This window comes from Pecten maximus, chromosome 11 (assembly GCF_902652985.1).
Source record: "Pecten maximus chromosome 11, xPecMax1.1, whole genome shotgun sequence".
Classification (NCBI taxonomy): domain Eukaryota; kingdom Metazoa; phylum Mollusca; class Bivalvia; order Pectinida; family Pectinidae; genus Pecten; species Pecten maximus.
The window spans coordinates 34,490,915-34,515,738 of NC_047025.1; the positions used below are offsets into that span (position 1 = coordinate 34,490,915).

At 34.8% G+C, this 24,824-nt stretch overlaps 1 protein-coding gene across 2 annotated transcripts in view; it reads right to left on the reverse strand.

The window, feature by feature from the left end:
- Positions 1-23,738, reverse strand: part of LOC117337114 (engulfment and cell motility protein 1-like) — a 30,174-nt gene extending 6,436 nt beyond the window's left edge. The window contains exons 1-20 of one of the 2 annotated variants that reach the window (XM_033897907.1): positions 23,326-23,738; positions 22,393-22,433; positions 22,002-22,077; positions 21,774-21,824; positions 21,327-21,496; positions 20,931-21,030; positions 19,362-19,447; positions 17,040-17,117; positions 16,453-16,525; positions 16,081-16,131; positions 15,228-15,350; positions 14,775-14,885; positions 14,477-14,584; positions 14,074-14,182; positions 7,043-7,179; positions 4,298-4,467; positions 2,882-2,997; positions 2,232-2,333; positions 1,006-1,082; positions 322-336 (exon numbers count right to left, since the gene is read on the reverse strand). In XM_033897907.1, the coding sequence (XP_033753798.1) occupies positions 322-336; positions 1,006-1,082; positions 2,232-2,333; positions 2,882-2,997; positions 4,298-4,467; positions 7,043-7,179; positions 14,074-14,182; positions 14,477-14,584; positions 14,775-14,885; positions 15,228-15,350; positions 16,081-16,131; positions 16,453-16,525; positions 17,040-17,117; positions 19,362-19,447; positions 20,931-21,030; positions 21,327-21,496; positions 21,774-21,824; positions 22,002-22,077; positions 22,393-22,433; positions 23,326-23,448 (1,917 nt within the window). In that variant the 5' untranslated portion in view covers positions 23,449-23,738. The remainder of the gene's footprint in view (positions 1-321; positions 337-1,005; positions 1,083-2,231; positions 2,334-2,881; positions 2,998-4,297; positions 4,468-7,042; positions 7,180-14,073; positions 14,183-14,476; positions 14,585-14,774; positions 14,886-15,227; positions 15,351-16,080; positions 16,132-16,452; positions 16,526-17,039; positions 17,118-19,361; positions 19,448-20,930; positions 21,031-21,326; positions 21,497-21,773; positions 21,825-22,001; positions 22,078-22,392; positions 22,434-23,325) is intronic. The other variant, XM_033897908.1, reaches the window with a different exon arrangement.
- Between the last annotated feature and the right edge of the window lie 1,086 nt (positions 23,739-24,824).

Consider the following 24,824-nt stretch of genomic DNA (forward strand, 5'->3'; position numbering starts at 1 on the left):
TTGGATTGGTTGCTAAATTCCTGTAATAGTTTTCACATTACATCCTCTAACAAAATTCAACAGGCATATTAACCGACCTGTCTATTACCACATAGACTAGACAATACGTCATACAAGTAATCAAACAACATACAATACAGGTGAGTTATGAACACATTTTATCTTATTTGATGACTTCGTACTTGACTAATTGTTAAAGTTAATATCACTCAACATCAACATTTTAACTGTAAGTGGGCATGCCTTGTACTCAGGTGACTACAGTTTGAGAAAAGTTACAGTGAGTTGTCCCATCTCTGAGGAGACACCACATCGACTTACCTGTACTTTTGATTGCTGAAAGCATACACATACTCAAGCTTTAATTTTGTGATCATATCTTAATTTTGGTATACCCAGTAAGTTCTTCTTTTAATAGTAAAAGTAAAAATAAAAACAGTTCTGCAAAAAAATGATATTATGATCATAATACACTCGTTTTCAACCAGGTGTGATTTTTTTTTCATAAGTTTGCTTTCCTGAATCTACACTGAAGTTTATGTACTATCATGAAACATTACTATGTTGCAGGTTTTTGTGGTCATCGAGGGCTATGAGAAACTCAGATATTGACATTGTCTATGACTGTAACACCTGTCTCACTCCGAAACTATCACAGACAACATAAAAAGTTAATTCAATACACAAATACCAGTACTTAAAACATTCACACATGGTAAAAACAAATTCTGTTTAGGAATTATAATACAGAACAACTTTTTATCAGTCCTCTTGACTATTCCCTGTGGTTTTACTTCACTACCATGTTGATCATGATATATTAAAACATTTTTTGTGCTGGTTTTCTTTTTTCCAAAATTATTTTCTCTGTATGACCTAATTAAAATAAAATTTGCACTAGCCAACTTTTATGGGCTGTTAGTGGAATGCAGTATTGGTTATAACCCAGCATCTTCTGGTCATGTGTATCTCACAGTATGATACCAACTTAATATGTATACTAACCGGTCGTCCCCTGGTCTTCTCTCGAACATGAGGACAGTCTTTTCCCTTGATGATACTTTTGATTTCGCTCACAGGCACTGAATAATTAAATATTTATGATGTAACAGGAAAGTAAGTAGTTTGCCTCCACTGAGGATCAATCCCGTTACTCTCAGCTTACTGGTCCACCACTCTACCAAGTGAGCTACAGGGATATTTCCCCCAGCGAGGCCATATCAGTATACCTGCCACAATGACACATCCAATGTGAATTCTTATTTTATTTGCTCAGGACACGGGACAAATAAGGATTCAGGATGTCATAGCATACCACTACATTATGACATCACCAAGCATTGTGATCCTCCTGGGTGTTAAATCATTGGGGTATAGTTAAGTATGTCATGGTAAAAAAAATATAATATACTGACAGATACCTGGTGTCTATTGATACATTAAAACTTACAATACTGACAGGTACCTGGTGTCTATTGATACATTAAAACTTACAATATTGACAGATGCCTGGTGTCTATTGATACATTAAAACTTACAATATTGACAGATGCCTGGTGTCTATTGATACATTAAAACTTACAATACTGACAGATGCCTGGTGTCTATTGATACATTAAAACTTACAATACTGACAGATGCCTGGTGTCTATTGATACATTAAAACTTACAATACTGACAGATACCTGGTGTCTATTGATACATTAAAACTTACAATATTGACAGATACCTGGTGTCTATTGATACATTAAAACTTACGATATTGACAGATACCTGGTGTCTATTGATACATTAAAACTTACGATGTTGACAGATACCTGGTGTCTATTGATACATTAAAACTTACAATGTTGACAGATACCTGGTCTATTGATACATTAAAACTTACAATGTTGACAGATACCTGGTGTCTATTGATACATTAAAACTTACAATGTTGACAGATACCTGGTGTCCATTGATACATTAAAACTTACAATATTGACAGGTACCTGGTGTCTATTGATACATTAAAACTTACAATATTGACAGATACCTGGTGTCTATTGATACATTAAAACTTACAAATGAAATAAATGGATTGAAGTAGGACCATGGAAATAAATTCTTGTCAAAACAATATTAATTTTTCAATATTTTCAGAAATGTTATTTTCATTGTTTAGAAAAGTAATTTTAATACCATATTTGCTGAATGTAAATATCCCTGTCCTTATAAGGAAGCAGACTTACGTTTATTTGGCATGTGGTCAAGGGTAGGAATATCACCCTCAGTACAGTCAGCATAGTGGAAACACTTATGGTTGGGGGAGAGACGCCAACACCACATCTTGTCTGTAATAACAACACACAGGATTTACTGTACGACACCTATTTCTCAATGACTTCAAGCCTTTTTTACAATCTGTCAACATCAATAGATGACAAATATACATTAATTTTATATTTGTATTGTTTACAGAAAATGATGTATTCAACCTTTTATTAAATATTGAACTGTAAGCTACAAGGTAATTACACCTGAAACTTGGAACATGTGGATTTGGTGTATATCTTGCCATACTTCTTGTTAGTCACACATAATAAAACATTAAAATAGAGTTAGGTTCCAAAGACAAATCCTCTAGGTCCAGTTAAAGATGGACTTAATGATCCATTTACAAGTACATGTCTGCACAAAATGTGATTTTTGAAAGATATGGTTTGGGTGAATTTTCTTTTAACATCCACTTTATTCCAGTTTTATGAATAGCATGATCAGCAATATGTTTAGGTCTATCAAGTCACCAATGTGCTGTTTGTACAACATAGCCGAAGTGTAGCTGGTATTCAATGTGTTTAAGTGGCCTTTTAAAATCTGTTTGGACCTACTCTGTACTGACCTTTATTTTTACCCTTCATGTTATACTTGTGGAACCTGGTCCCCTCCATCAGGTAGTTTAAACGTTGTTGTTTTATCAGATCCAAAATACATGGCGTTATTTCCTGGCGAAGCTCACTGTTGAAACACAAACATCAAGTTTAACAAATCACTTTAAAAAGACTTTTGGTAATTATCATTGTCAAATTCATAAGTTGAGAAGAAATTGCTCAGACATATTTTTCCACCTTAGTTACAGGTTTTATGGATACAAAAACTACACTTGTAAAACACTGACAGCATCAGATTTTTGAAATGAAATTACACCTCTAATCATAGACTTTGGCTTATCCAATGTGCCTAGCCCCAGAAAATAAAGAAACTATCCTGTATCATTTGCCTAGTACACGACTTATAACTAGAAAATGTCTATTAAGACATAAATGCCCCCGCTGCCACTTTTCACCCAAAAACCTCAGGCTCAGCAGTTCCCAAGATTACCTAGTCAAATTGTATTGGGACAGGATGGGACAGGACAGGACGGGACAGGATGGGGCTGGACAGGACGGACATAGGTAACACAATATGCCCCCCATTTCATGGCGGAGGCATAAAAATCAAGTCAAGGATTCACACCATGACTAGTCTGACTTCGTACCTACATTATCGGTGGGTGCTCACTCTGGACAAGTTCGATCATCAACTATTTACTTTAGTCGGGCTGTTACCATCTAGTACAATTACATACCAATAAACAACAAATTACACGGCCATGCTTCTTAATGTTCACGCATGTGTAGATGTCTAGTACATGTAACTAAATTGAGTGCCCTTCTTCTAAGCTTCTAGTTCAGTTAAGATTAGTATTATTTAACGTCCTATCAGCTAAGGCCATCTAAGGACAACCTCCCCTGTGTACGAAATGCTTGTGTGGTGAATGTGTGTGTCTTGGGAGGCTGTGGTAGGTTTGTGTTTTGTCTCCTTGTGAGGGAAAGGAACTGATGCTAACTTTATAGTGCTATCTCACTGAAGCATACTGGTTAGGAGACCCAGCAGTACACCCCACCTGTTCACTTTATACTGACAACAGGCAAACCAGTCGTCCCACTCCTGAAAATACCTAACGCTAAGCAGGAGTAGCAACTACCATTTTAATAGACTCTGGTATGTCTTGGCCAGGGAACACACCCCAAAGCCTTCCTCACATCGGCGAGCACTCAGCTCTAGGCTAAAAGTGAGGCAGAGTCAAGGGACAACATTGGGAAGAAAAAAAGGAGGAAAAAAGAAGAGAAAAGATAAGATTCCAAATTTTGTTGATTGTTATGATCATGCAATGGGGGCAGCAGGTACAATTCTAGCAGAGCCTTTTTTATCAAGACCAGTAACTATTGATGAGAATTTCTGATTACGTCTACGTCTAATCTGGCCCGCTACCTACATTATCGGCCTGGCTTGGGACTCCCATTCCTCCTTTGACAAGCGTTCTCTCTCCCACAGATTAATTATCTCATCATATGTGAGTTGGTTCAGACGAGACTTAAAAGTTTCCAGCGAGGTGGGCTGCATGTCCAGGGCACGCCCAATCTGTTCCTTCACCACTCCCAACACCTAGATAATATAAAATAATGTTTCATACTAACAGATTCAGTAAAGTATGTAAGCTACATTCAATCAGTATATACAGCTTTCCTAGTTTCAGATGTCATCAAAAAGCCTCAGCTTTAAAGTTTCAGATAAATCAATAGTCAACAGTTGGATTTAAACATGAAAGCATGTAGTGGTCTCTGTTTTAATGGAATATGAAACATTCATAAAATGGTATCTCTTGAAAAAGATTTTTCAACCGAACATCAGACTACATTAGAGTACAGCTTTTAGGAATATAGCCAGGAGGCCTGCTAGGCTGTGACACCAAGAACAAGAGATCCCAGAGGGATCTTGGCGCCCACCATTGAATGATCTTCATAGGTTCCATGTCAGATTGATCTTTTCTCTACTTTTCCCTTCATTTTACTAATCTGTGCAAATTGAGACATCCCTCCAGTACTTTTCAAACAAGGGAATCCTAGCTATATAAGAAATTTGATATTTAACGATAATGGCTGTTTGTTTGCCAGGTTGTTTTCAGGACAGACTGGTCCAAAAATGCAATACAAGGGACCAAGGGGAACCTACTTATGAAATTTGAAATTTGAGAAAGATTCATTCGGTACTTTGAGAAATAGAGATAACTCTGTCAGCCATATTGTTTTCCAATTGATCTCAAAATGCAATTAGCATAACGAGGCACCAAGGGGAACTTCCATATGAAATTTGAGAAAGACCTCCATATGAAATTTCAAAAAGATCCATTCAGTACTTTCTTAGAAATAGCGATAACAAACGTCAATAGTCAAAATCCAAGATGGCTGCCTGTCGGCCATGTTGTTTTCTGATTGGTCTCAAAACGCAATATGCATAACTATGCACCAAGGGAAACTTACATATGAAATTTCAGAAAGATCCCTTAAATACTTTCTCAGAAATAGTGATAACAAACTTCAATTGCCAATAAACCAAGATGGCTGCCTGTCGGCCATGTTGTTCATCAGATTGGTCTAAAACGCAATATGCATAACTAGGCACCAAGGGAAACCTACATATGAAATTTCAGAAAGATCCATTTAATAAGTACATTCTCAGAAATAGCGATAACAAACTTCAATTGTCAAAATCCAAGATGGCTGCCTGTCGGCCATGTTGTTTTCTGATTGGTCTCAAAACGCAATATGCATAACTAGGCACCAAGGGAAACCTACATATGAAATTTCAGAAAGATCCATTCAGCACTTTCTCAGAAATAGTGATAACAAACTTCAATTGTCAAAATCCAAGATGGCTGCCTGTCGGCCATGTTGTTTTCGGATTGGTCTCAAAACGCAATATGCATAACTAGGCACCAAGTTAAACCTACATATGAAATTTGAGAAAGATCCATTCAGCACTTTCTCAGAAATAGTGATAACAAACTTCAATTGTCAAAATCCAAGATGGCTGCCTGTCGGCCATATTGTTTTCCGATTGGTCTCAAATCGCAATATGCATAACAAGGCACCAAGGGGAACCTACATATGAAATTTGAGAAAGATCCCTTCAGTACTTTCTCAAAAATAGCGATAACAAACTTCAATTGTCAAAATCCAAGATGGCTGCCTGTCGGCCATATTGTTATCCGATTGGTCTCAAAACGCAATATGCATAACTAGGCACCAAGGGGAACCTTCATATAAAATTTGAGAAAGATCCCTTCAATACTTTCTCAGAAATAGCGATAACAAACTTCAATTGTCAAAATCCAAGATGGCTGCCTGTCGGCCATGTTGTTATCCAATTGGTCTCAAAACGCAATATGCATAACTAGGCACCAAGGAGAACCTTCATATAAAATTTGAGAAAGATCCCTTCAGTACTTTCTCAGAAATAGCGATAACAAACTTCAATTGTCAAAATCCAAGATGGCTGCCTGTCGGCCATGTTGTTTTCCGATTGGTCTCAAAACGCAATATGCATAACTAGGCACCAAGGGGAACCTACATATGAAATTTGAGAAAGATCCCTTCAATACTTTCTGAGAAATAGCGATAACAAGAATTGTTTACGGACGGAGGGACGGACGGACGACGGACCACGGACGCAGGGCGATTTGAATAGCCCACCATCTGATGATGGTGGGCTAAAAACGAATGACGTGATAAAAACATATATATATATAGGGGAGATAACTTTCTTTCATGTGATATAAAAAATAGAATAATTTGCTATTTTTTTTCTATGGTAAGGTCATAATTGGTCATGTTTTTGTTCTTAACCAAATATTTATCATAACTATCACAGCAAAAAAAGTTTGTATGATTTTATTCATGACAAATAATTGCTTTTTTTTTGCAAAAATTTTCAAATTTACATATTTTGGAGAAATAGAAATGCTCCCCCCACCCCCATAAATTCTTACCTTGTACTTAAAAGTTTCGCAACTGAAACAGGATTCTAAACGTTTATGAGAAGAGTGGCATTTTTTCATCCAAAGATTGAAAAATTGCAAAAAATACAATGGTGGTACAAAGATAACTCGAGGCGATTTTGATGATATTCGGTTCATTATTTCCTGACCATGTTGTATCCCTTTAATACACCAATTTGATACCTTCTGAAAGTCCTCAGTGGAGGCCCTCATCTCACGCCAGGTCTTATTGAGAAGCTGGATACAGATACAGAAGAACTCCTGGAATGGCTCCTCATGACCGAAAAACATTGGGTGATACTTCTCTCCCTCCTCACGAGCTGTATACACAAATAGCAGTTACTCATACCAATCCTTATCCTTAGCTATACTATTTAATTATTTACATTTAAAATGCAAAGATACTGGGGACTCAGATATACCCCCCCCCCCCCCCCCCAAATCAATTTAATTAATCTTTTCAGGTTTCATGAGATATCTTGTACACAAGCTTAAGCTTTTTTTATTTTCAAAGTGGTCAAGTGGCTTTGGACCTTTTACCTTGACTGATGGCCACCAAAATTTTTATCAAATGTAGAATTTCAAGAAATACCTTGCAAGTTGCATACAATATTTTTTTCTTATTTCAAAAGTGGATAAGTGTGACCTTGACATTTAACCTGGAGCGATGACGATAAAGATCTAAGCAGGTGTGTACTTTGATGGTGTGATGTTATTGTCTGAACAAGATTAAATATCTCCAGGGTTTCATAGATACCTGTTACTTATGGAGTTCATTACAGACGGCCAGACACACATACATACAGCCTCCCCTGCAAGCATGGCTGCATGCACACACAATTATATTTACATTTCCAGTGTGTTTCTAATTTAACCTTACTAACCAGACCATCGTTTACAAGTGTGAAAACATCAAATTTGATGGATAGGAATACATAAGCTGGACCAGTACACAGTGTTAATGCGCAATGACTATTATTGTTTCTGTTTTTACTTTTTTTTTTCCCAATAAGATATGAATGGAATATGGTAGAATTAACTATAACAATAAAAAAATTAAATGTTTCAGATATGTTACTGTCACATTGTGGAACTATATTTTGTTTGTTCCTGTAGTTGACACCTTTACCACCAAATTTGAATCAGCTTACTAGCGATTCCATTAATTGTCCGGCTGTTACATCTTTTCGTATAATGCCAAAAAAAAGAATCCCTATTTAATGTTTAAATAATACTAAATCAAAGTACTGAAAGTACTGTAGGAGGCGTTAATCAGATGTAAAAGGAGATATTTGAAATAAAGCAAGAATACAGATTAAACTGATATCAACATGACTAAACATTTCCACTTAAGTGTGTCAAACCAACCGGACATAATGGTTTTCACAGTCCTGATGAATGTAATGGTTTAGACTGTTCCGATGTACATAATGGTTTTAATCTTAAAAGTTGCAAACCTACTTCTAAAAGTAGTTAAACATTTCTTATTTCAATCAAACCTTTACTTAAAAAGTCGAACATTTTAATTTTTTTCAAATCAACTTCTACTTAGGTACATGTCATTAACATTCATACTTTAAACCATCTTTTATACTTAAGTAGTTCAAAATTTGCATTTATGTGTTTAAAACAAACATATTTTATAGGCCTGGGTATTAGAAATGTCGAAACAATATGATATGCATTTCGATAAGTTATAACAATACACGATATGTATTGAAAATACAGGGAGTGTCTGCTACTTTTTTGTTGAAAGTGTGCAATGTCTTTCAATATCTTGTAAACAAAATTGTTTATTCCTTTCTATTTTGATCTTAGAATAATATCAAAATTAGATTGACGGCTTTTAAAAGTTATTACACTTTTTTTTCAACAAAGACCTCATTTTTAAGGACAATTATTTCAAAACTAGATATCAATTCCATCTATTTTAATAGATCCAATGGCAATATTAACAATAAACTGTGATTTGTGATTTGTTGCTTTTTAATTTACCACCAAGATGTAGATAATAGCCTAGTAGCTATATGTACTGTATATAAATATACAGCGTTTTACATGCAAAATATTGAAGAAAACTTTCATATTTGATATCAATTCAATATGATTGTATAAGTCTCTTGGGGTGTGGAAAGAACCCTGGGCCTATTTTTACATCAGGATTGTGTTCATCTCTTGGTGTCCAGCAAGATTATGGAGTTGGGATCTGAATGGTTTCACAGATAAAACAAGAGGCCCAGAGGGCCTGTATCGCTCACCTGGATTTATGAGATATGAAACTAGAATGATGCTTAAGTTTATTTATCAATATATCATAAGCATTTTATATGGGTACATGTACATTGGTTTATTGTTATTCTAAAAATGTCAATTTAGCGAAATTGACCTATTTTGGTCCCATCCTTCAGCCCCCGGGAGGTTAACCCCAACATTCGTACAATTTTGAATACCCACCCCATAACCATGCTACCATACGAATGTAGGTTTTATACCAAATTGTGAAATTGACTTTGGGTACAACCCCATAGGGATTGCTACCATACCAATGTGAGTTATATCCATAACTTAGTTTCAGAGAAACCAATTGACCCCTTTTGACCCTGCCCCCGGGGGTCAACCCCACCATTTTTACAATTTTGAATCCCTACCCAAAAGGATGCTACCAGTCAAGTATGAGCTATATCGATTGCTTAGTTTCAGAGAAGAAGTTATTTCTGTCAATTGAGCCAAATTGATCCCTTTTGAGTCAACAATTGAATTGCAATTTATGGATAATTTTTGATTTTGGCAAGAAAACATTCTTTAAAGGGCATGTCTGCATCATTTTTAATAATTTGCCCTTGAAACTTCGCACACACCTTCATAAGAGCCGGTTCTTTAAAATGTGAATGAAGGTCAAGGTCAGAGAGATAAACTCAATATTTGTAGCCAGTCACACATGTTACATGTATCTGTTTGCCAAATATCTAGCCTTCGTGTGTGTGTGCAGTTTTGGGTATTTTTTTTTCATTTTGGTAGGAATTTCTTTTTAAAAGTGCCATATCTGCGTCATTTTGATTATTTGACCTTGATACATTGCACACACCTTTAAAAGGGCCGATTCTTTAAAATGTGACCCAAATTAATAATTTTGAAAGAACTTTGAATTTTCTTCATCATTTGACCCCCGCGACCTTGAATGAAGGTCAAGGTCAAATATAAGTATAACATTTGTAGCCAGCCATACGTTATCTATGCGTCAAACATCAAGCCTTCATGTGTATATTATAGATAAAAGAGCAGAAACCTTTATTCTGCAGTTTTGAATTATTTTTTAATTTTGGCTGGAGAAAATAGCTTTATGATTCTTTTCCAAGTGCCATATCTTTCTGCCATATTTTTATCTGATGACAATAAAATATGCACATTCTGTTTCAGTGGACTATGTTCTTTCATACGAAATGAAAAAAATAATCAATATAAGATTTTTATTTTTGACATTCGAACCCATAACAAGTCGTTGGCCTTGACATTCTCTGACAATATATCATTGAGAAAAGTTTGCCCTAACCACGTGCTAACCAATTTCCAATGAAAATGTAACAAATTATGCTAAAATATGTGTGATGAGTTTCCTACATAAACTATAGTAAAATGTATCCTCTCCCCAGGGAGAATGGGACACATAGGGGGCCATGAAATTAACAATTTTGATAAAAACAGCTTAAGAATCTTTTGTACACCATTCTGCGATATCTTGGTCTTAAGAAGAAGACCGACGCATGACGACAGATCAAATTATAATGGTGTATATTATGAGCTGAATGTCAAAGGATTGTAAACTCTGTACAAATTGTATTATATTATCAGGCAGTCAGCCTAAATGTATGTTTCATATCTACCATATTAGAAGTTTGATGTTTTGTACGATATACACGTATATATATACTTAATTTTTACACATACATTAAAGGAGTTAGCTACTTTCATAAATTAAGATGTTTTTTCTAGAGTTTACTAGGCCGGATGAAATATGATCATGAGCAATCAGTATGGTAAATATGAGATTTGATAAAATGCCTCTCGTAGTCAACCAATCTTGATCACTCAACTTCTTTTTGTAGGAGTCAATATTATATGTAGGAGAATTAAACTCTCGCGATGTCTGTTGCACATAAGTACAAAGAAATACATTATCACTTAAGCCGAAAAAAATCACACTTAAGTAGCAATAACAAGCCGAAAAAATTCACACTTAAGTAGTAATAACACATAATAGTCAAAAACCCAATAAATGTGATCAGTGATACGAAACAGTACTTATAAGCATTTTTGGCAATTTATCCTGAAACAGCTATAGCCTTCCATATTTGACATCCCACAGATTGTTGCTTGTATATATATATAGTTTTAAAGGTCAACATTGGAAAAAACCTAAATGGTTATACATGAATTCATAATGAATAGAATTATTGACAAGTTTCATTTATTTTCACACTTTCTGGAGACCAATAAGGAGATTGATGATCATTTTAAGGGATTTGTTCGTGACATGAAAATCAAACATTTTTAATGAAATTTCAAAAGCAAATATAGATTTATTTTGAAAGTTATGAGGATATTGATATTTGAGAAAGTCTTATATTATATGGATTGTATATCGATTGCCAATAGATATACATGTATTTATCATTTTACATGAAAACAACAAAAAGTTATATTACATGAAAACAACAAAAAGTTGTACTAGTACGTTAAAATGCAATTGGTATACATGTTGTTAATCTACAATTACTTTGTATTGTTTAAATATTCTATGTAATACAAACATTTCACAGCTTGGTGCATACAAATGTATATATATATATTACATGAAAACATTTGAAAAGGTTGCATTGAATCGTGAGCTGAATAATATATAAATAAGACAAGCTGGTTCAATAATAATTTAGCATTTTCATATATATTACGAGTGCGAGTAGCTACTGCAGTTAACCTTATCACAAAAATCCAGATTCTGTATATTGTCTCTGTCGGGGAAGGTACAGCACAAATGACCACCACGACAGATATGTGCCAGTTTTCTTAGTTTTGAAAAATAAACGATCGAATTCCATCACGCCATCACGTAGGTCTGCCGATTCATAGATTTGAAACACAGGGACTTCGATCAGTTATCGCAGTAATCCGAAAGGTTCTGGTGTTGATATTGCCTTAAAGCTGATTAAAGTCTGCATATAGTATATAGCAAGATCGTCAGAAAATTCGGACTATAATCGCAGTAGATATTGTGATTTTGTGGTCTGGCCAGGCTTGAACAACTTATCGTAAACAGTTTCGTCCTAAATAAACAAACGCTTATTTCAGTGGGTCAACAAACAGATTTAAACTTTGTAAGCAACTTGCCTTTAATTCATAATGATAGATATTAATTTCTAGCGACAATCATCGCACTTTGATGCTTCGTGTGAAGCCCATGTCCACGTGCCTCCATTTTGACAGAGTGCTCGCTCACGTAAACAGACGAAACACGTGATCGCTAAATATCGGACCAAATCTCATAAAATCTCGTGAACAAACTACCAAGTTGTAAACAAAAGAAATGTTGTTAGCCAAAACCTGGAGGGTATTATGAAAATCGGACATTTGTTTGCGCTTGGGTTGTTATGCCGTCTTTATTCCTAGTAGTTAAACAAGTGTCCTCTGTAAGCTAACGTCAGAATATCGCAGTTATCTCCCTTCAATCAGTATTTTCGATATAGATTTGCAAAAATCGATGCAGGTGTAGATATTTACAAGACATTATTCTTATTGTTTATTCAAAATAGTTCCTGAAATGTTCACAACATTATCAGCATAGTTAATACATTTCTGTGCACATCTACTTTGAATGACGGACTACAATGACGTGCCTCATACTTGGACTAAGCGAATCATTACCCCTAGTTACAGAAATTACCACCAGAGGTCTCAAATTCCGGGCTTCCGCCGAAGAGAAATTTATACTGAATATACCTTTTTTCATGTAATAGCACTTTATTTGTAGTCGTGATAGTTTTCATAAATGTATATATAGTTCAACTACATCATATATGAACCGAAAGAAACTACAAAATGAACTGTGAAAGGAAATATAACGAAAATGAAAGTGAGAGATTGTGACGTCACAACTCGTAGGTGATTGTAATATGGCAGGCGTAAACGCCTCCATAAAAACACACTAGGTTAAAATGTAATCAATAATTAATTGTAAAATCTCTAAGTATTGTGGACATGTTTATATTCCATCCTACATATTGTATAGGAAGAAAAGAAAGTGAGTCATGGTCAAGGCTCTTCTAAGATCGACAACTCATCGATGAAACTTTGTGATTACACAACATATAAATTGAACTTCACAATCTGTAAATATAGTTCTCCTACCTTTAGGATTAAACTTACATGGATTTCCATCTTAAGGATTAAACTTACATGGATCTTCATCTTTAGGATTAAACTTACGTGTATCTCCTATTTTTAGGATTAAACTTACATGGCTCTCCTATCTTTAGGATCAAACGTACATGGATTTCCTATCTTTAGGATTAAACTTACATGGATCTTCATCTTTAGGATTAAACTTACATGGATCTTCATCTTTAGGATTAAACTTACGTGTATCTCCTATTTTTAGAATTAAACTTACATGTATCTCCTATCTTTAGGATCAAACGTACATGGATTTCCTATCTTTAGGATTAAACTTACATGGATCTTCATCTTTAGGATTAAACTTACATGGATCTTCATCTTTAGGATTAAACTTATGTGTATCTCCATCTTTAGGATTAAACTTACATGTATCTCCTATCTTTAGGATTAAACTTACGTGGCTCTCCTATCTTTAGGATTAAACATACATGTATCTCCTATCTTTAGGATTAAACTTACGTGGCTCTCCTATCTTTAGGATTAAACTTACATGGATTTCCATCTTTAGGATTAAACTTACGTGGATTCCCATCTTTAGGATTAAACTTACGTGGATTTCCATCTTTAGGATTAAACTTATGTGTATCTCCTATCTTTAGGATTAAACTTACATGGATCTCCTATCTTTAAGATTAAACTTATGTGTATCTCCATCTTTAGGATTAAACTTACATGGATCTCCTATCTTTAAGATTAAACTTATGTGTATCTCCATCTTTAGGATTAAACTTACATAGATCTCCTATCTTTAGGATTAAACTTACGTGGCTCTCCTATCTTTAGGATTTCACAAAGGATCCTGGTTAGCATGATGCTGGCTTTTATAAATGGACAGTCATGCTCATCAGAACGACTTGAGTTTTCAAGGACTACCTACAATATCAACAGTTAATATATAAACAGATACATCAAAAGAAAATTATCTAATATAATTCAAAAGCAATCCCAAAATATAAAATACAATGTAATAAGAATAAAAGTAATATTTAAAGTCATAAAATGATAGTGATTGGTCATTGAAAAAATGATGAACATATATTCAACATGGAATATAGTTAGTCTACAGAGATCTAGAAAATATGATACATGTAATTGATGATCAATGTCAACTAGTAGAGAGAATCATTACCTTTACATACAGTGTAAACTGACAGAAAGCATCATTACCTTTACATAATTTTCTTGGTGTTTTTCAGCAAAATAAGCAACATTGTCAAGAGCTAAAATTCCTGGAGGTGTGTTTCTGGCAAAGTCTTGTGCTGGCATTGAAAGATCCTATAGAAATACATTATATAAGAATGATAATGTATAGCTTCATATGTTTAACCGTGTCAGCCAATCAGAATTGAGAATGGTTTCATGACCTCATTTGTGCAATATCCAATGATAATTCAGGACTATTTCTATAGACAGGAATTGGTTTGATTTACATAAATATTCAGTTTTACCTGGGGAATCATCTCACCTCAAACCCCAGTTTTCTGTAAAGGTTAGATTTGCGTGTCCCTGGCTGGTTGGAGTCGCTGTCTATGGCAATAGCTGTAGGCCTCAATGTATCGATGTTCTTAATCACCATCTACAGGAAAATTTATCGCATCATAAATAAGAGATAATTTTTTTACATCAATTTGAAAATTAGAAAATAAACAAGATAACTTTCTCTCTTCATAATTAGACTATACAGACCTAATTAGACTATACAGATCTAATTAATTAGACTATACCGATCTAATTAGACTATACAGATCTAATTAGACTATACAGATCTAATAAGACTATACAGACCTAATTAGACTATACAGATCTAATTAGACTATACAGATCTAATTAATTAGACTATACAGACCTAATTAGACTATACAGATCTAATTAGACTATACAGATCTAATTAGAGTAACCTTACTATACAGTAACCTACCTGGTCCTGTGGATCAGCGGGAGTGTTCATACGGTCCTCAAACATACTCAGTATTAGTGTTTGTAAGACGTACAGATGATGGGCCATGTCATTGCCTGGGACACGCCCACTCCCAATAACATACTGAAACACAAAATAATTAAAACCCAGTTACCTTCAATTTTCAACATATATAGTCAAACTTTCTTATCATGAAAAATAAAAATTTCAAATGTTAGACTAATTATCTTTCCGCTATTTTTTGTTCCATTTTAGACAGCAATTCTGGTTTACTGATTGAAATACAGATGATGGTCGGTATGGAGTCATGTTTAGTTGACCTTAATGATTTCCATACAACAGGATTTTTTAGTTAATCAAACCTGTTTCTTATGATATAATGCCTGTTTGGCATTGTGTGCAAATGGAACGATAATCAGAAGTTAATCAATTAATTTAACAGTTGTAAAAACATTGAATAAAGTCTGATCTGTCCATTTTCTTGCTACGTTAACTCCAGAGTAGCGTCCATATTAGCAAAAGAAAATCCACAAACTATACAAACTCTGAGTAATAAATGCATCCTCTTGAGTGTGGAGTGGATTATGATAGGTATTGCCATCTTAATTTGGGTACATTCGATATTATCCATTCAATAATAATCATTAATAATGGCTGCCTAGGAGAATCAGATTCCAGTAAAGACAATCAGACTCCAGAAAAACTACGCCAGTCACATTTTGATTGGTTGGTTGAAAGGTAATCTGAAAATGACCCCTTCCCAGCATTTGTCAGATCTCCATAATGCAGTGTATAATGATGATCCGTATTTTGATTAGATTGATTCTGGTTGTCCCATCAGACCTCAACTTACCGTGGAAATAATATTTCTGAATCTCTTTGATTGCACCATTTTTGATATTTCCTACAAACAAAATTTTTAACAAATGATAACATTTCTTTATAGGTTTGAAAAATAAGACACAAGTTCAGCAATTAAGTTTCATTATTGTATAGTAAAACAATTAGTTCAATTTAAGCATTCAGAAAGGTTCCAAATTATCAAATTACCAATGACTAGATTAATGGTATCTTCCAATATTTACAGACTTTGCCTGGATAAAAAAAGTAGGTATTTTATTTTAAATGACCCACAGGAAAGCATTTTTCTGAACTGACGTGTATTGAAAATTAAAGTATCTCAGATAATGCATTATCGAGTACATCATCAAAAATAAAGCACTACCTTCTTCTTCACTGGATTAGCTTTTGAAAACAAAGCATTCAGGAGAGCCATGGAGTTTTTCTGTAGTTCAGGCCTAAATATAAACAGTGATATTAGAAACAGAAAGGGAATCCTCTTAATTTAATTATAATGGAAAGTAAAATGCAGTATTGTCTACATCTTATATTCTATGTCATAGTTTGGTGAAGAAAGATCAAAAGATAAGAAATGAGTGGCAAAGGTAAATAGACATGTGATATGGATTTGTACCACTTGTGACAGTTTTGGTTCAGTTCTACTGATGTGATGCAACATACCTGACATTCAACAAATAGACAACTAATGGCACTATTATCTGGTAAAACAGTCACACCCCCAGATAAAAACTTTAAATCAATGCAGCTATACTGATTTACAAACTAACTTGCTGACACAGTTACAAAATGAATTATATTTGCTTTGGACAACAGCAACACCCACCAAAATATAAACTAACAAAGACAATTTTAAAGGTAACAGAAATCAAGGAGACAAGATAAAACAAGAAATATATCACAGAGCCAACACAAACTGAATTGTCCTGTAGTGTCAGACTTGTCTGTACTTACGTCTGGAGGTGGCTGTGTACTTTCTCCTGTTGACCGAGGATGTAATGTTCCACAATGTCCACCTTGTTTGATGCACTACTGTAAGGCATTAAAATAAGCTGATTTAATAGCAGTGTATCTGACCTCTTGCTCTGAGACAGGTAAAATGACTTAATAAATACACTGAATAAAAGAGACTGAAAATTATTGTCAATCTCAAAACTTTCACATCAATTTGAACTTCACAAATATAAACATGTACCAAAGAGATATTGTAAGTAGTACATACTATCGTAAATGTAAAAAAAACTGTATTCAATACAGCTGTGAAATATTCAAGCACAATTCCATGATATGTAAACACTTGCAGATTATCTTCACTAGTTGTATATATACCTATGTAATACTATACACTCCAGACCGGCCTGTATACATACCTATGTAATACTATACACTCCAGGATCTCCAGACCGGCCTGTATACATACCTATGTAATACTGTACACTCCAGACCGGCCTGTATACATACCTATGTAATACTATACACTCCAGGACCTCCAGACCGGCCTGTATACATACCTATGTAATACTATACACTCCAGTATCTCCAGACCGGCCTGTATACATACCTATGTAATACTATACACTCCAGACCGGCCTGTATACATACCTATGTAATACTATACACTCCAGACCGGCCTGTATACATACCTATGTAATACTATACACTCCAGGACCTCCAGACCGGCCTGTATACATACCTATGTAATACTATACACTCCAGGATCTCCAGACCGGCCTGTATACATACCTATGTAATACTATACACTCCAGACCGGCCTGTATACATACCTATGTAATACTATACACTCCAGACCGACCTGTATACATACCTATGTAATACTATACACTCCAGGATCTCCAGACCGGCCTGTATACATACCTATGTAATACTATACACTCCAGGATCTCCAGACCGGCCTGTATACATACCTATGTAATACTATACACTCCAGGACCTCCAGACCGGCCTGTATACATACCTATGTAATACTATACACTCCAGACCGGCCTGTATACATACCTATGTAATACTATACACTCCAGGATCTCCAGACCGGCCTGTATACATACCTATGTAATACTGTACACTCCAGACCGGCCTGTATACATACCTATGTAATACTATACACTCCAGGATCTCCAGACAGACCTGTATACATACCTATGTAATACTATACACTCCAGGACCTCCAGACCGGCCTGTATACATACCTATGTAATACTATACACTCCAGACCGGCCTGTATACATACCTATGTAATACTATACACTCCAGACCGACCTGTATACATACCTATGTAATACTATACACTCCAGGACCTCCAGACCGGCCTGTATACATACCTTTGTAATACTATACACTCCAGACCGGCCTGTATACATACCTATGTAATACTATACACTCCAGGATCTCCAGACCGGCCTGTATACATACCTATGTAATACTGTACACTCCAGACCGGCCTGTATATATACCTATGTAATACTATACACTCCAGGATCTCCAGACCGGCCTGTATACATACCTATGTAATACTATACACTCCAGGATCTCCAGACCGGCCTGTATATATACCTATGTAATACTATACACTCCAGGATCTCCAGACCGGCCTGTATATATACCTATGTAATACTATACACTCCAGGATCTCCAGACCGGCCTGTATATATACCTATGTAATACTATACACTCCAGACCGGCCTGTATATATACCTATGTAATACTATACACTCCAGACCGGCCTGTATACATACCTATGTAATACTATACACTCCAGGACCTCCAGACCGGCCTGTATACATACCTATGTAATACTATACACTCCAGGATCTCCAGACCGGCCTGTATACATACCTATGTAATACTATACACTCCAGGATCTCCAGACCGGCCTGTATACATACCTATGTAATACTATACACTCCAGGATCTCCAGACCGGCCTGTATATATACCTATGTAATACTATACACTCCAGGATCTCCAGACCGGCCTGTATATATACCTATGTAATACTATACACTCCAGACCGGCCTGTATACATACCTATGTAATACTATACACTCCAGGATCTCCAGACCGGCCTGTATACATACCTATGTAATACTATACACTCCAGGATCTCCAGACCGGCCTGTATATATACCTATGTAATACTATACACTCCAGACCGGCCTGTATACATACCTATGTAATACTATACACTCCAGGATCTCCAGACCGGCCTGTATACATACCTATGTAATACTATACACTCCAGACCGGCCTGTATACATACCTATGTAATACTATACACTCCAGGATCTCCAGACCGGCCTGTATACAGCTATTTCCAGACTTTGAACTAAGCACACATTCTGTCACCTAAACATCAATACACAACCATTGTTTTCCATCTTGTATAATAAACCTTACATATGGCTTGCTACATCTAGAAGATCGAAGTAAGAATCAGTTTTTGAATTAATGATGTAATTTAAACGGTGAATATATTTATTTTGGCAGTGCTATTACTTTAGCACTTTGCTTGCATGAACTCCTGCAGTAAATTATGACTCTTTTTATTATAGTTTCAATAAATTATCACTACACATCAGTTATATACTATTATTTTGTTAAAAACACAAAAGTAGACATGATTTTACTATACATAATGTCCACCATTTTATGTTCGATTTCAAAATTAATATACACTTTCCACTACCAATAGTTGTTTTTTTATAGCAGATAAACAAAATGTACTGTTGTTGGTGATATACTGTAGGATGTGATGTACTGTTGTTGGTGATATACTGTAGGATGTGATGTACTGTTGTTGGTGATATACTGTAGGATGTGATATACTGTAGGATGTGATGTACTGTTGTTGGTGATATACTGTAGGATGTGATATACTGTAGGATGTGATATACTGTAGGATGTGATATACTGTGGGATGTGATATACTGTGGGATGTGATATACTGTGGGATGTGATATACTGTGGGATGTGATATACTGTGGGATGTGATATACTGTGGGATGTGATATACTGTAGGATGTGATATACTGTAGGATGTGATGTACTGTGGGATGTGATATACTGTAGGATGTGATATACTGTAGGATGTGATATACTGTAGGATGTGATATACTGTAGGATGTGATATACTGTGGGATGTGATATACTGTAGGATGTGATATACTGTAGGATGTGATGTACTGTGGGATGTGATATACTGTGGGATGTGATATACTGTATGATGTGATATACTGTGGGATGTGATATACTGTAGGATGTGATATACTGTAGGATGTGATGTACTGTGGGATGTGATATACTGTAGGATGTGATATAATGTGGGATGTGATATACTGTGGGATGTGATATACTGTAGGATGTGATATACTGTAGGATGTGATATACTGTGGGATGTGATATACTGTAGGATGTGATATACTGTGGGATGCGATATACTGTAGGATGTGATATACTGTAGGATGTGATATACTGTAGGATGTGATATACTGTAGGATGTGATATACTGTAGGATGTGATATACTGTGGGATGTGATATACTGTGGGATGTGATATACTGTAGGATGTGATATACTGTAGGATGTGATATACTGTGGGATGTGATATACTGTGGGATGTGATATACTGTAGGATGTGATATACTGTGGGATGTGATATACTGTAGGATGTGATATACTGTGGGATGTGATATACTGTGGGATGTGATATACTGTGGGATGTGATATACTGTAGGATGTGATATACTGTGGGATGTGATATACTGTAGGATGTGATATACTGTAGGATGTGATATACTGTGGGATGTGATATACTGTAGGATGTGATGTACCTTCTTTGTGAAGTCAACCTGGAGGACATCCCAGGACACCACATTGTGATCCATCAATGCCACAAAACCCTTAAGGATGTAGGATAAGGGCTCACCGTGACTGTCAACAACAACAAAATAGTACTTTACTTCAGAGGTTAAACTAAAGCTTAATACATGATCTCTTTCTTTTCAGGCTATAAATAGAACTGTTGAATATCCCCTGCAACCTCCACAAGTTTACGATGACAGCCCGACAGAAAATCACGGCGGGGGCACAACTTTATATTGTACTGGCCAATCCCAAAATAATTAAAAAAAGACGGATGGACAAGCTGATATTCAGTATAACACCCCCCCCCCCCCACCACCACCACACACACACACTCTTTAGCAAGAGTATACTAAAAAGCTTACTGTTTTCCATCCACAACAAACTTAATGATGAGCTGGTGGCCGTCCTTGTTAATGAACTCCATAGCAAATGTACTGTCTGATGAGAGACTGGCCAATTTCTTCATGGACTCAAGTCTCTCCTCTGGTTTTCCGTCTTTGAGCTTGGCATAAATACCAAGAGCCGTCTTTGCCTTAACAAACAGTTGTAATCAATGATAATTCATCTTTTTTTTTCTAAATTAAGGAATATGTATGGGTGAAATATCAAATCAGTAATAATCTTTGATTTAATAATCATCCAATTAAATTACCGCTCAACAATCAGCAAAAATACTCTAAAACAGCTAAATAAATAGGATTTATCTTACATCATTTCAATGTCCTTACAAAATCTTTGAATTCTAACTCTTTCAAGCTAAAATGTATCTTTCGAAATTTCAAGTCTGTGTATGGAGCAAAACTACAAACCGGTGAGGAGGTAAGCTGAAGCACGTTGCCATTGGAAATCTCAGATCGATTCTGAAAATAAATAAAGACCAAATTAAGACCAATGGTACCACTTTCATAACTAATGGACCATTTTAGTCCTCATATTTGACTAAATCAAATGAAATTCATATTTATTGCATTTTGGCCAGTGAAATATAGAAATTCATCATTTCAACATTTAAGAATAATTTGATACAACAGTCACACCCTTTCTGTGATGTATGTCTGTCTGTTAGGCTCTGAAAACTGCAGGGCATAATCATCGGGATTCGCCAAATTCCATCTGTAAATACAATGAAAAACTTAAAACATATATAAATATACTGTATATTAAAATGAAATTATCATTGTTAGTATCACCATTTAACAGAATTATTGATCTTGGTGGACTTATCAGGTGCATACATGATCGTGAATCAATCTCCTATTATAGTTTGACTTCTTCTTTTATTTCAATTTGATTAGAATCATTTGGGGACTATTATGATCAGAAATGCATGGAATGAACAGTTATCTTAATCAAATTTTTAAATGGTCAACTGAACAAATTAAAGTCTTTCACTTGAAATACAGTCATGACTTGTTTCTCAGCCTTTACCTCTTAGAAATGTCTTGTATAATAGCAGCAAGTGGTCTATTCTGAAATTCAAAAATATTTTACACATTATGAGAATTTTCCTTTTTTCACAGAATAATGGGCTTCAGTAAATATAAACTTAGATTGTATGAAGAAATGAGTACTGTACATGGTATGGTAAAAGTTTTTAGTACAAGTCTTCTTACTTACTCCATGGTCAACTGGTGGGAATTTGCCCTTACCTTGTCGTAGGGATGTAGCTAATCCTAGTATAAGGGTTCTGATGTTAATCTACGAGGTAAGATTGTCAGAAAATTCGGACTAGGATGTAGTATGATCACTGATATAGATTATACAGTGCAATTTATATTGGTTCCAGAAATATTACATGTGTAAGTTCATTGATCCAAATTTTAACACTTGTAAGACAAAACTAAAGGGAGTCCTAATTGTTTTCAGAGCAGTAAGTTGCATTCATTTCTCCAAATGACAATTGCAGCATATTTAATTTGTGACAACTATATGAGACATAACACTTTCCATTGTTTGTCCTAGTTGTGACTTTTCAATAAAAAATAAACATTTAAATGGAACTTTAATTACTGCATACTGTTGATAATTATATTCATGGTGAATGGAACGGAAATAGTATGCTTATGTATAATACAATAAAGTTATTTGCGAAGCTTATACTTATAGATCATACTTATTGTAAAGTAGTGGGAAACTTCTTGTTTTGTGCGGGATGTGATCATGACCTTCACAGACAAGTACATTTATAAACTTGATATGATACAGATGATATAAATTAAAAGTGACTACACAGTAGAGAGGTTTCTTTCTATAAAAGTTGAAATGGGTTTACGATATACGGGCCTATACAGTAAAGTAGGTCAACCAAATGGTTTAAGAATTATATATTTAAATTATTGAATTCATCAGGAAACTACCCACTTGATCAAGCTCCAAAAACAGTGCCTGTTCTCCCGATCTTGTAACAGCGACTTTCTTGATGTTTTCCTGTTGGTTCTTGGCAGAAAGACGAGAATTGATGGGTAAAGTTTTCGGAGGATCCATCTTGGTTATAAAATGCAGATCTTTAGGTCTTCCGTGACCCAAACTTAGACCCACATGAAAACTAATATGAATTCGAGAAGTTCACTATGTTCGATCTGTCAACTGGTTTCGCAGTGTTACTCGTATTATGAAGTTGTACAAATGTTTAAATGGAAATAACTATATAAATATGAGACCAATACTACTCTGGTAGGCCCATCTAATGTCTCCATTGTGTGTTAACAAATCATCTTTACACTTATAACTGCAGTTGTTGCTTTTCTCTTCCCCTTTCCTTTCAGCTTCCTGTTTTCGTCTTCCTCATCAGTGTCACACAAGAGCTTGAACTGTGGGGCTCCGGTGGGAAAATGTTACTCTAGCGGGAAACACAAGTTATTAAAAACGATAATTTTCAAACGATGTTTTCTATTTAAAACTGGGGATAAATTATTCTGATTTCACATAATTTTGATTTTTTTTTATTATTAGAAAGATATAGGCGAATTCAAAACTGTATATGGTGTCAGGGCCAGAGGAAACTCGGGCTAATTAACCTGATGTTTCTATTTTTCTAGAAACGAGTTAATATTGTGTTTATGACGTCATAACCCTATTATCAAGATAAATGTAATGCAATTCCACCCTTTTGCAAACAATTAAGTTTTATTTCTTATACATGTATGAACATTAATGACATTTGATTTGGCCAGATATACTATCTATCACTATAATGTTGACAGTTGTAGATATCACCTAATCGTTTTAGTGATATATTACCTATTCAAATTGAATTGGTGATACAGTATCAATAATTCTGGAGAATCAAGTGATATCGCCAATTTGTTACAGTAATATCACAAATTCATTATAGTAATATCACTAATTCATTATAGTAACATCACTAATTCATTATAGTAACATCACTAATTCGTTATAGTAATATCACCAATTTGTTAAAGTAATATCACTAATTCATTATAGTAATATCACTAATTCATTATAGTAACATCACTAATTCATTATAGTAACATCACTAATTCATTATAGTAATATCACCAATTTGTTAAAGTAATATCACTAATTCATTATAGTAATATCACTAATTCATTATAGTAACATCACTAATTCATTATAGTAATATCACTAATTCATTATAGTAATATCACTAATTCATTATAGTAATATCACTAATTCATTATAGTAACATCACTAATTCATTATAGTAATATCACTAATTCATTATAGTAATATCACTAATTCATTATAGTAACATCACTAATTCATTATAGTAACATCACTAATTCATTATAGTAATATCACTAATTCATTATAGTAATATCACTAATTCATTATAGTAACATCACTAATTCATTATAGTAACATCACTAATTCATTAT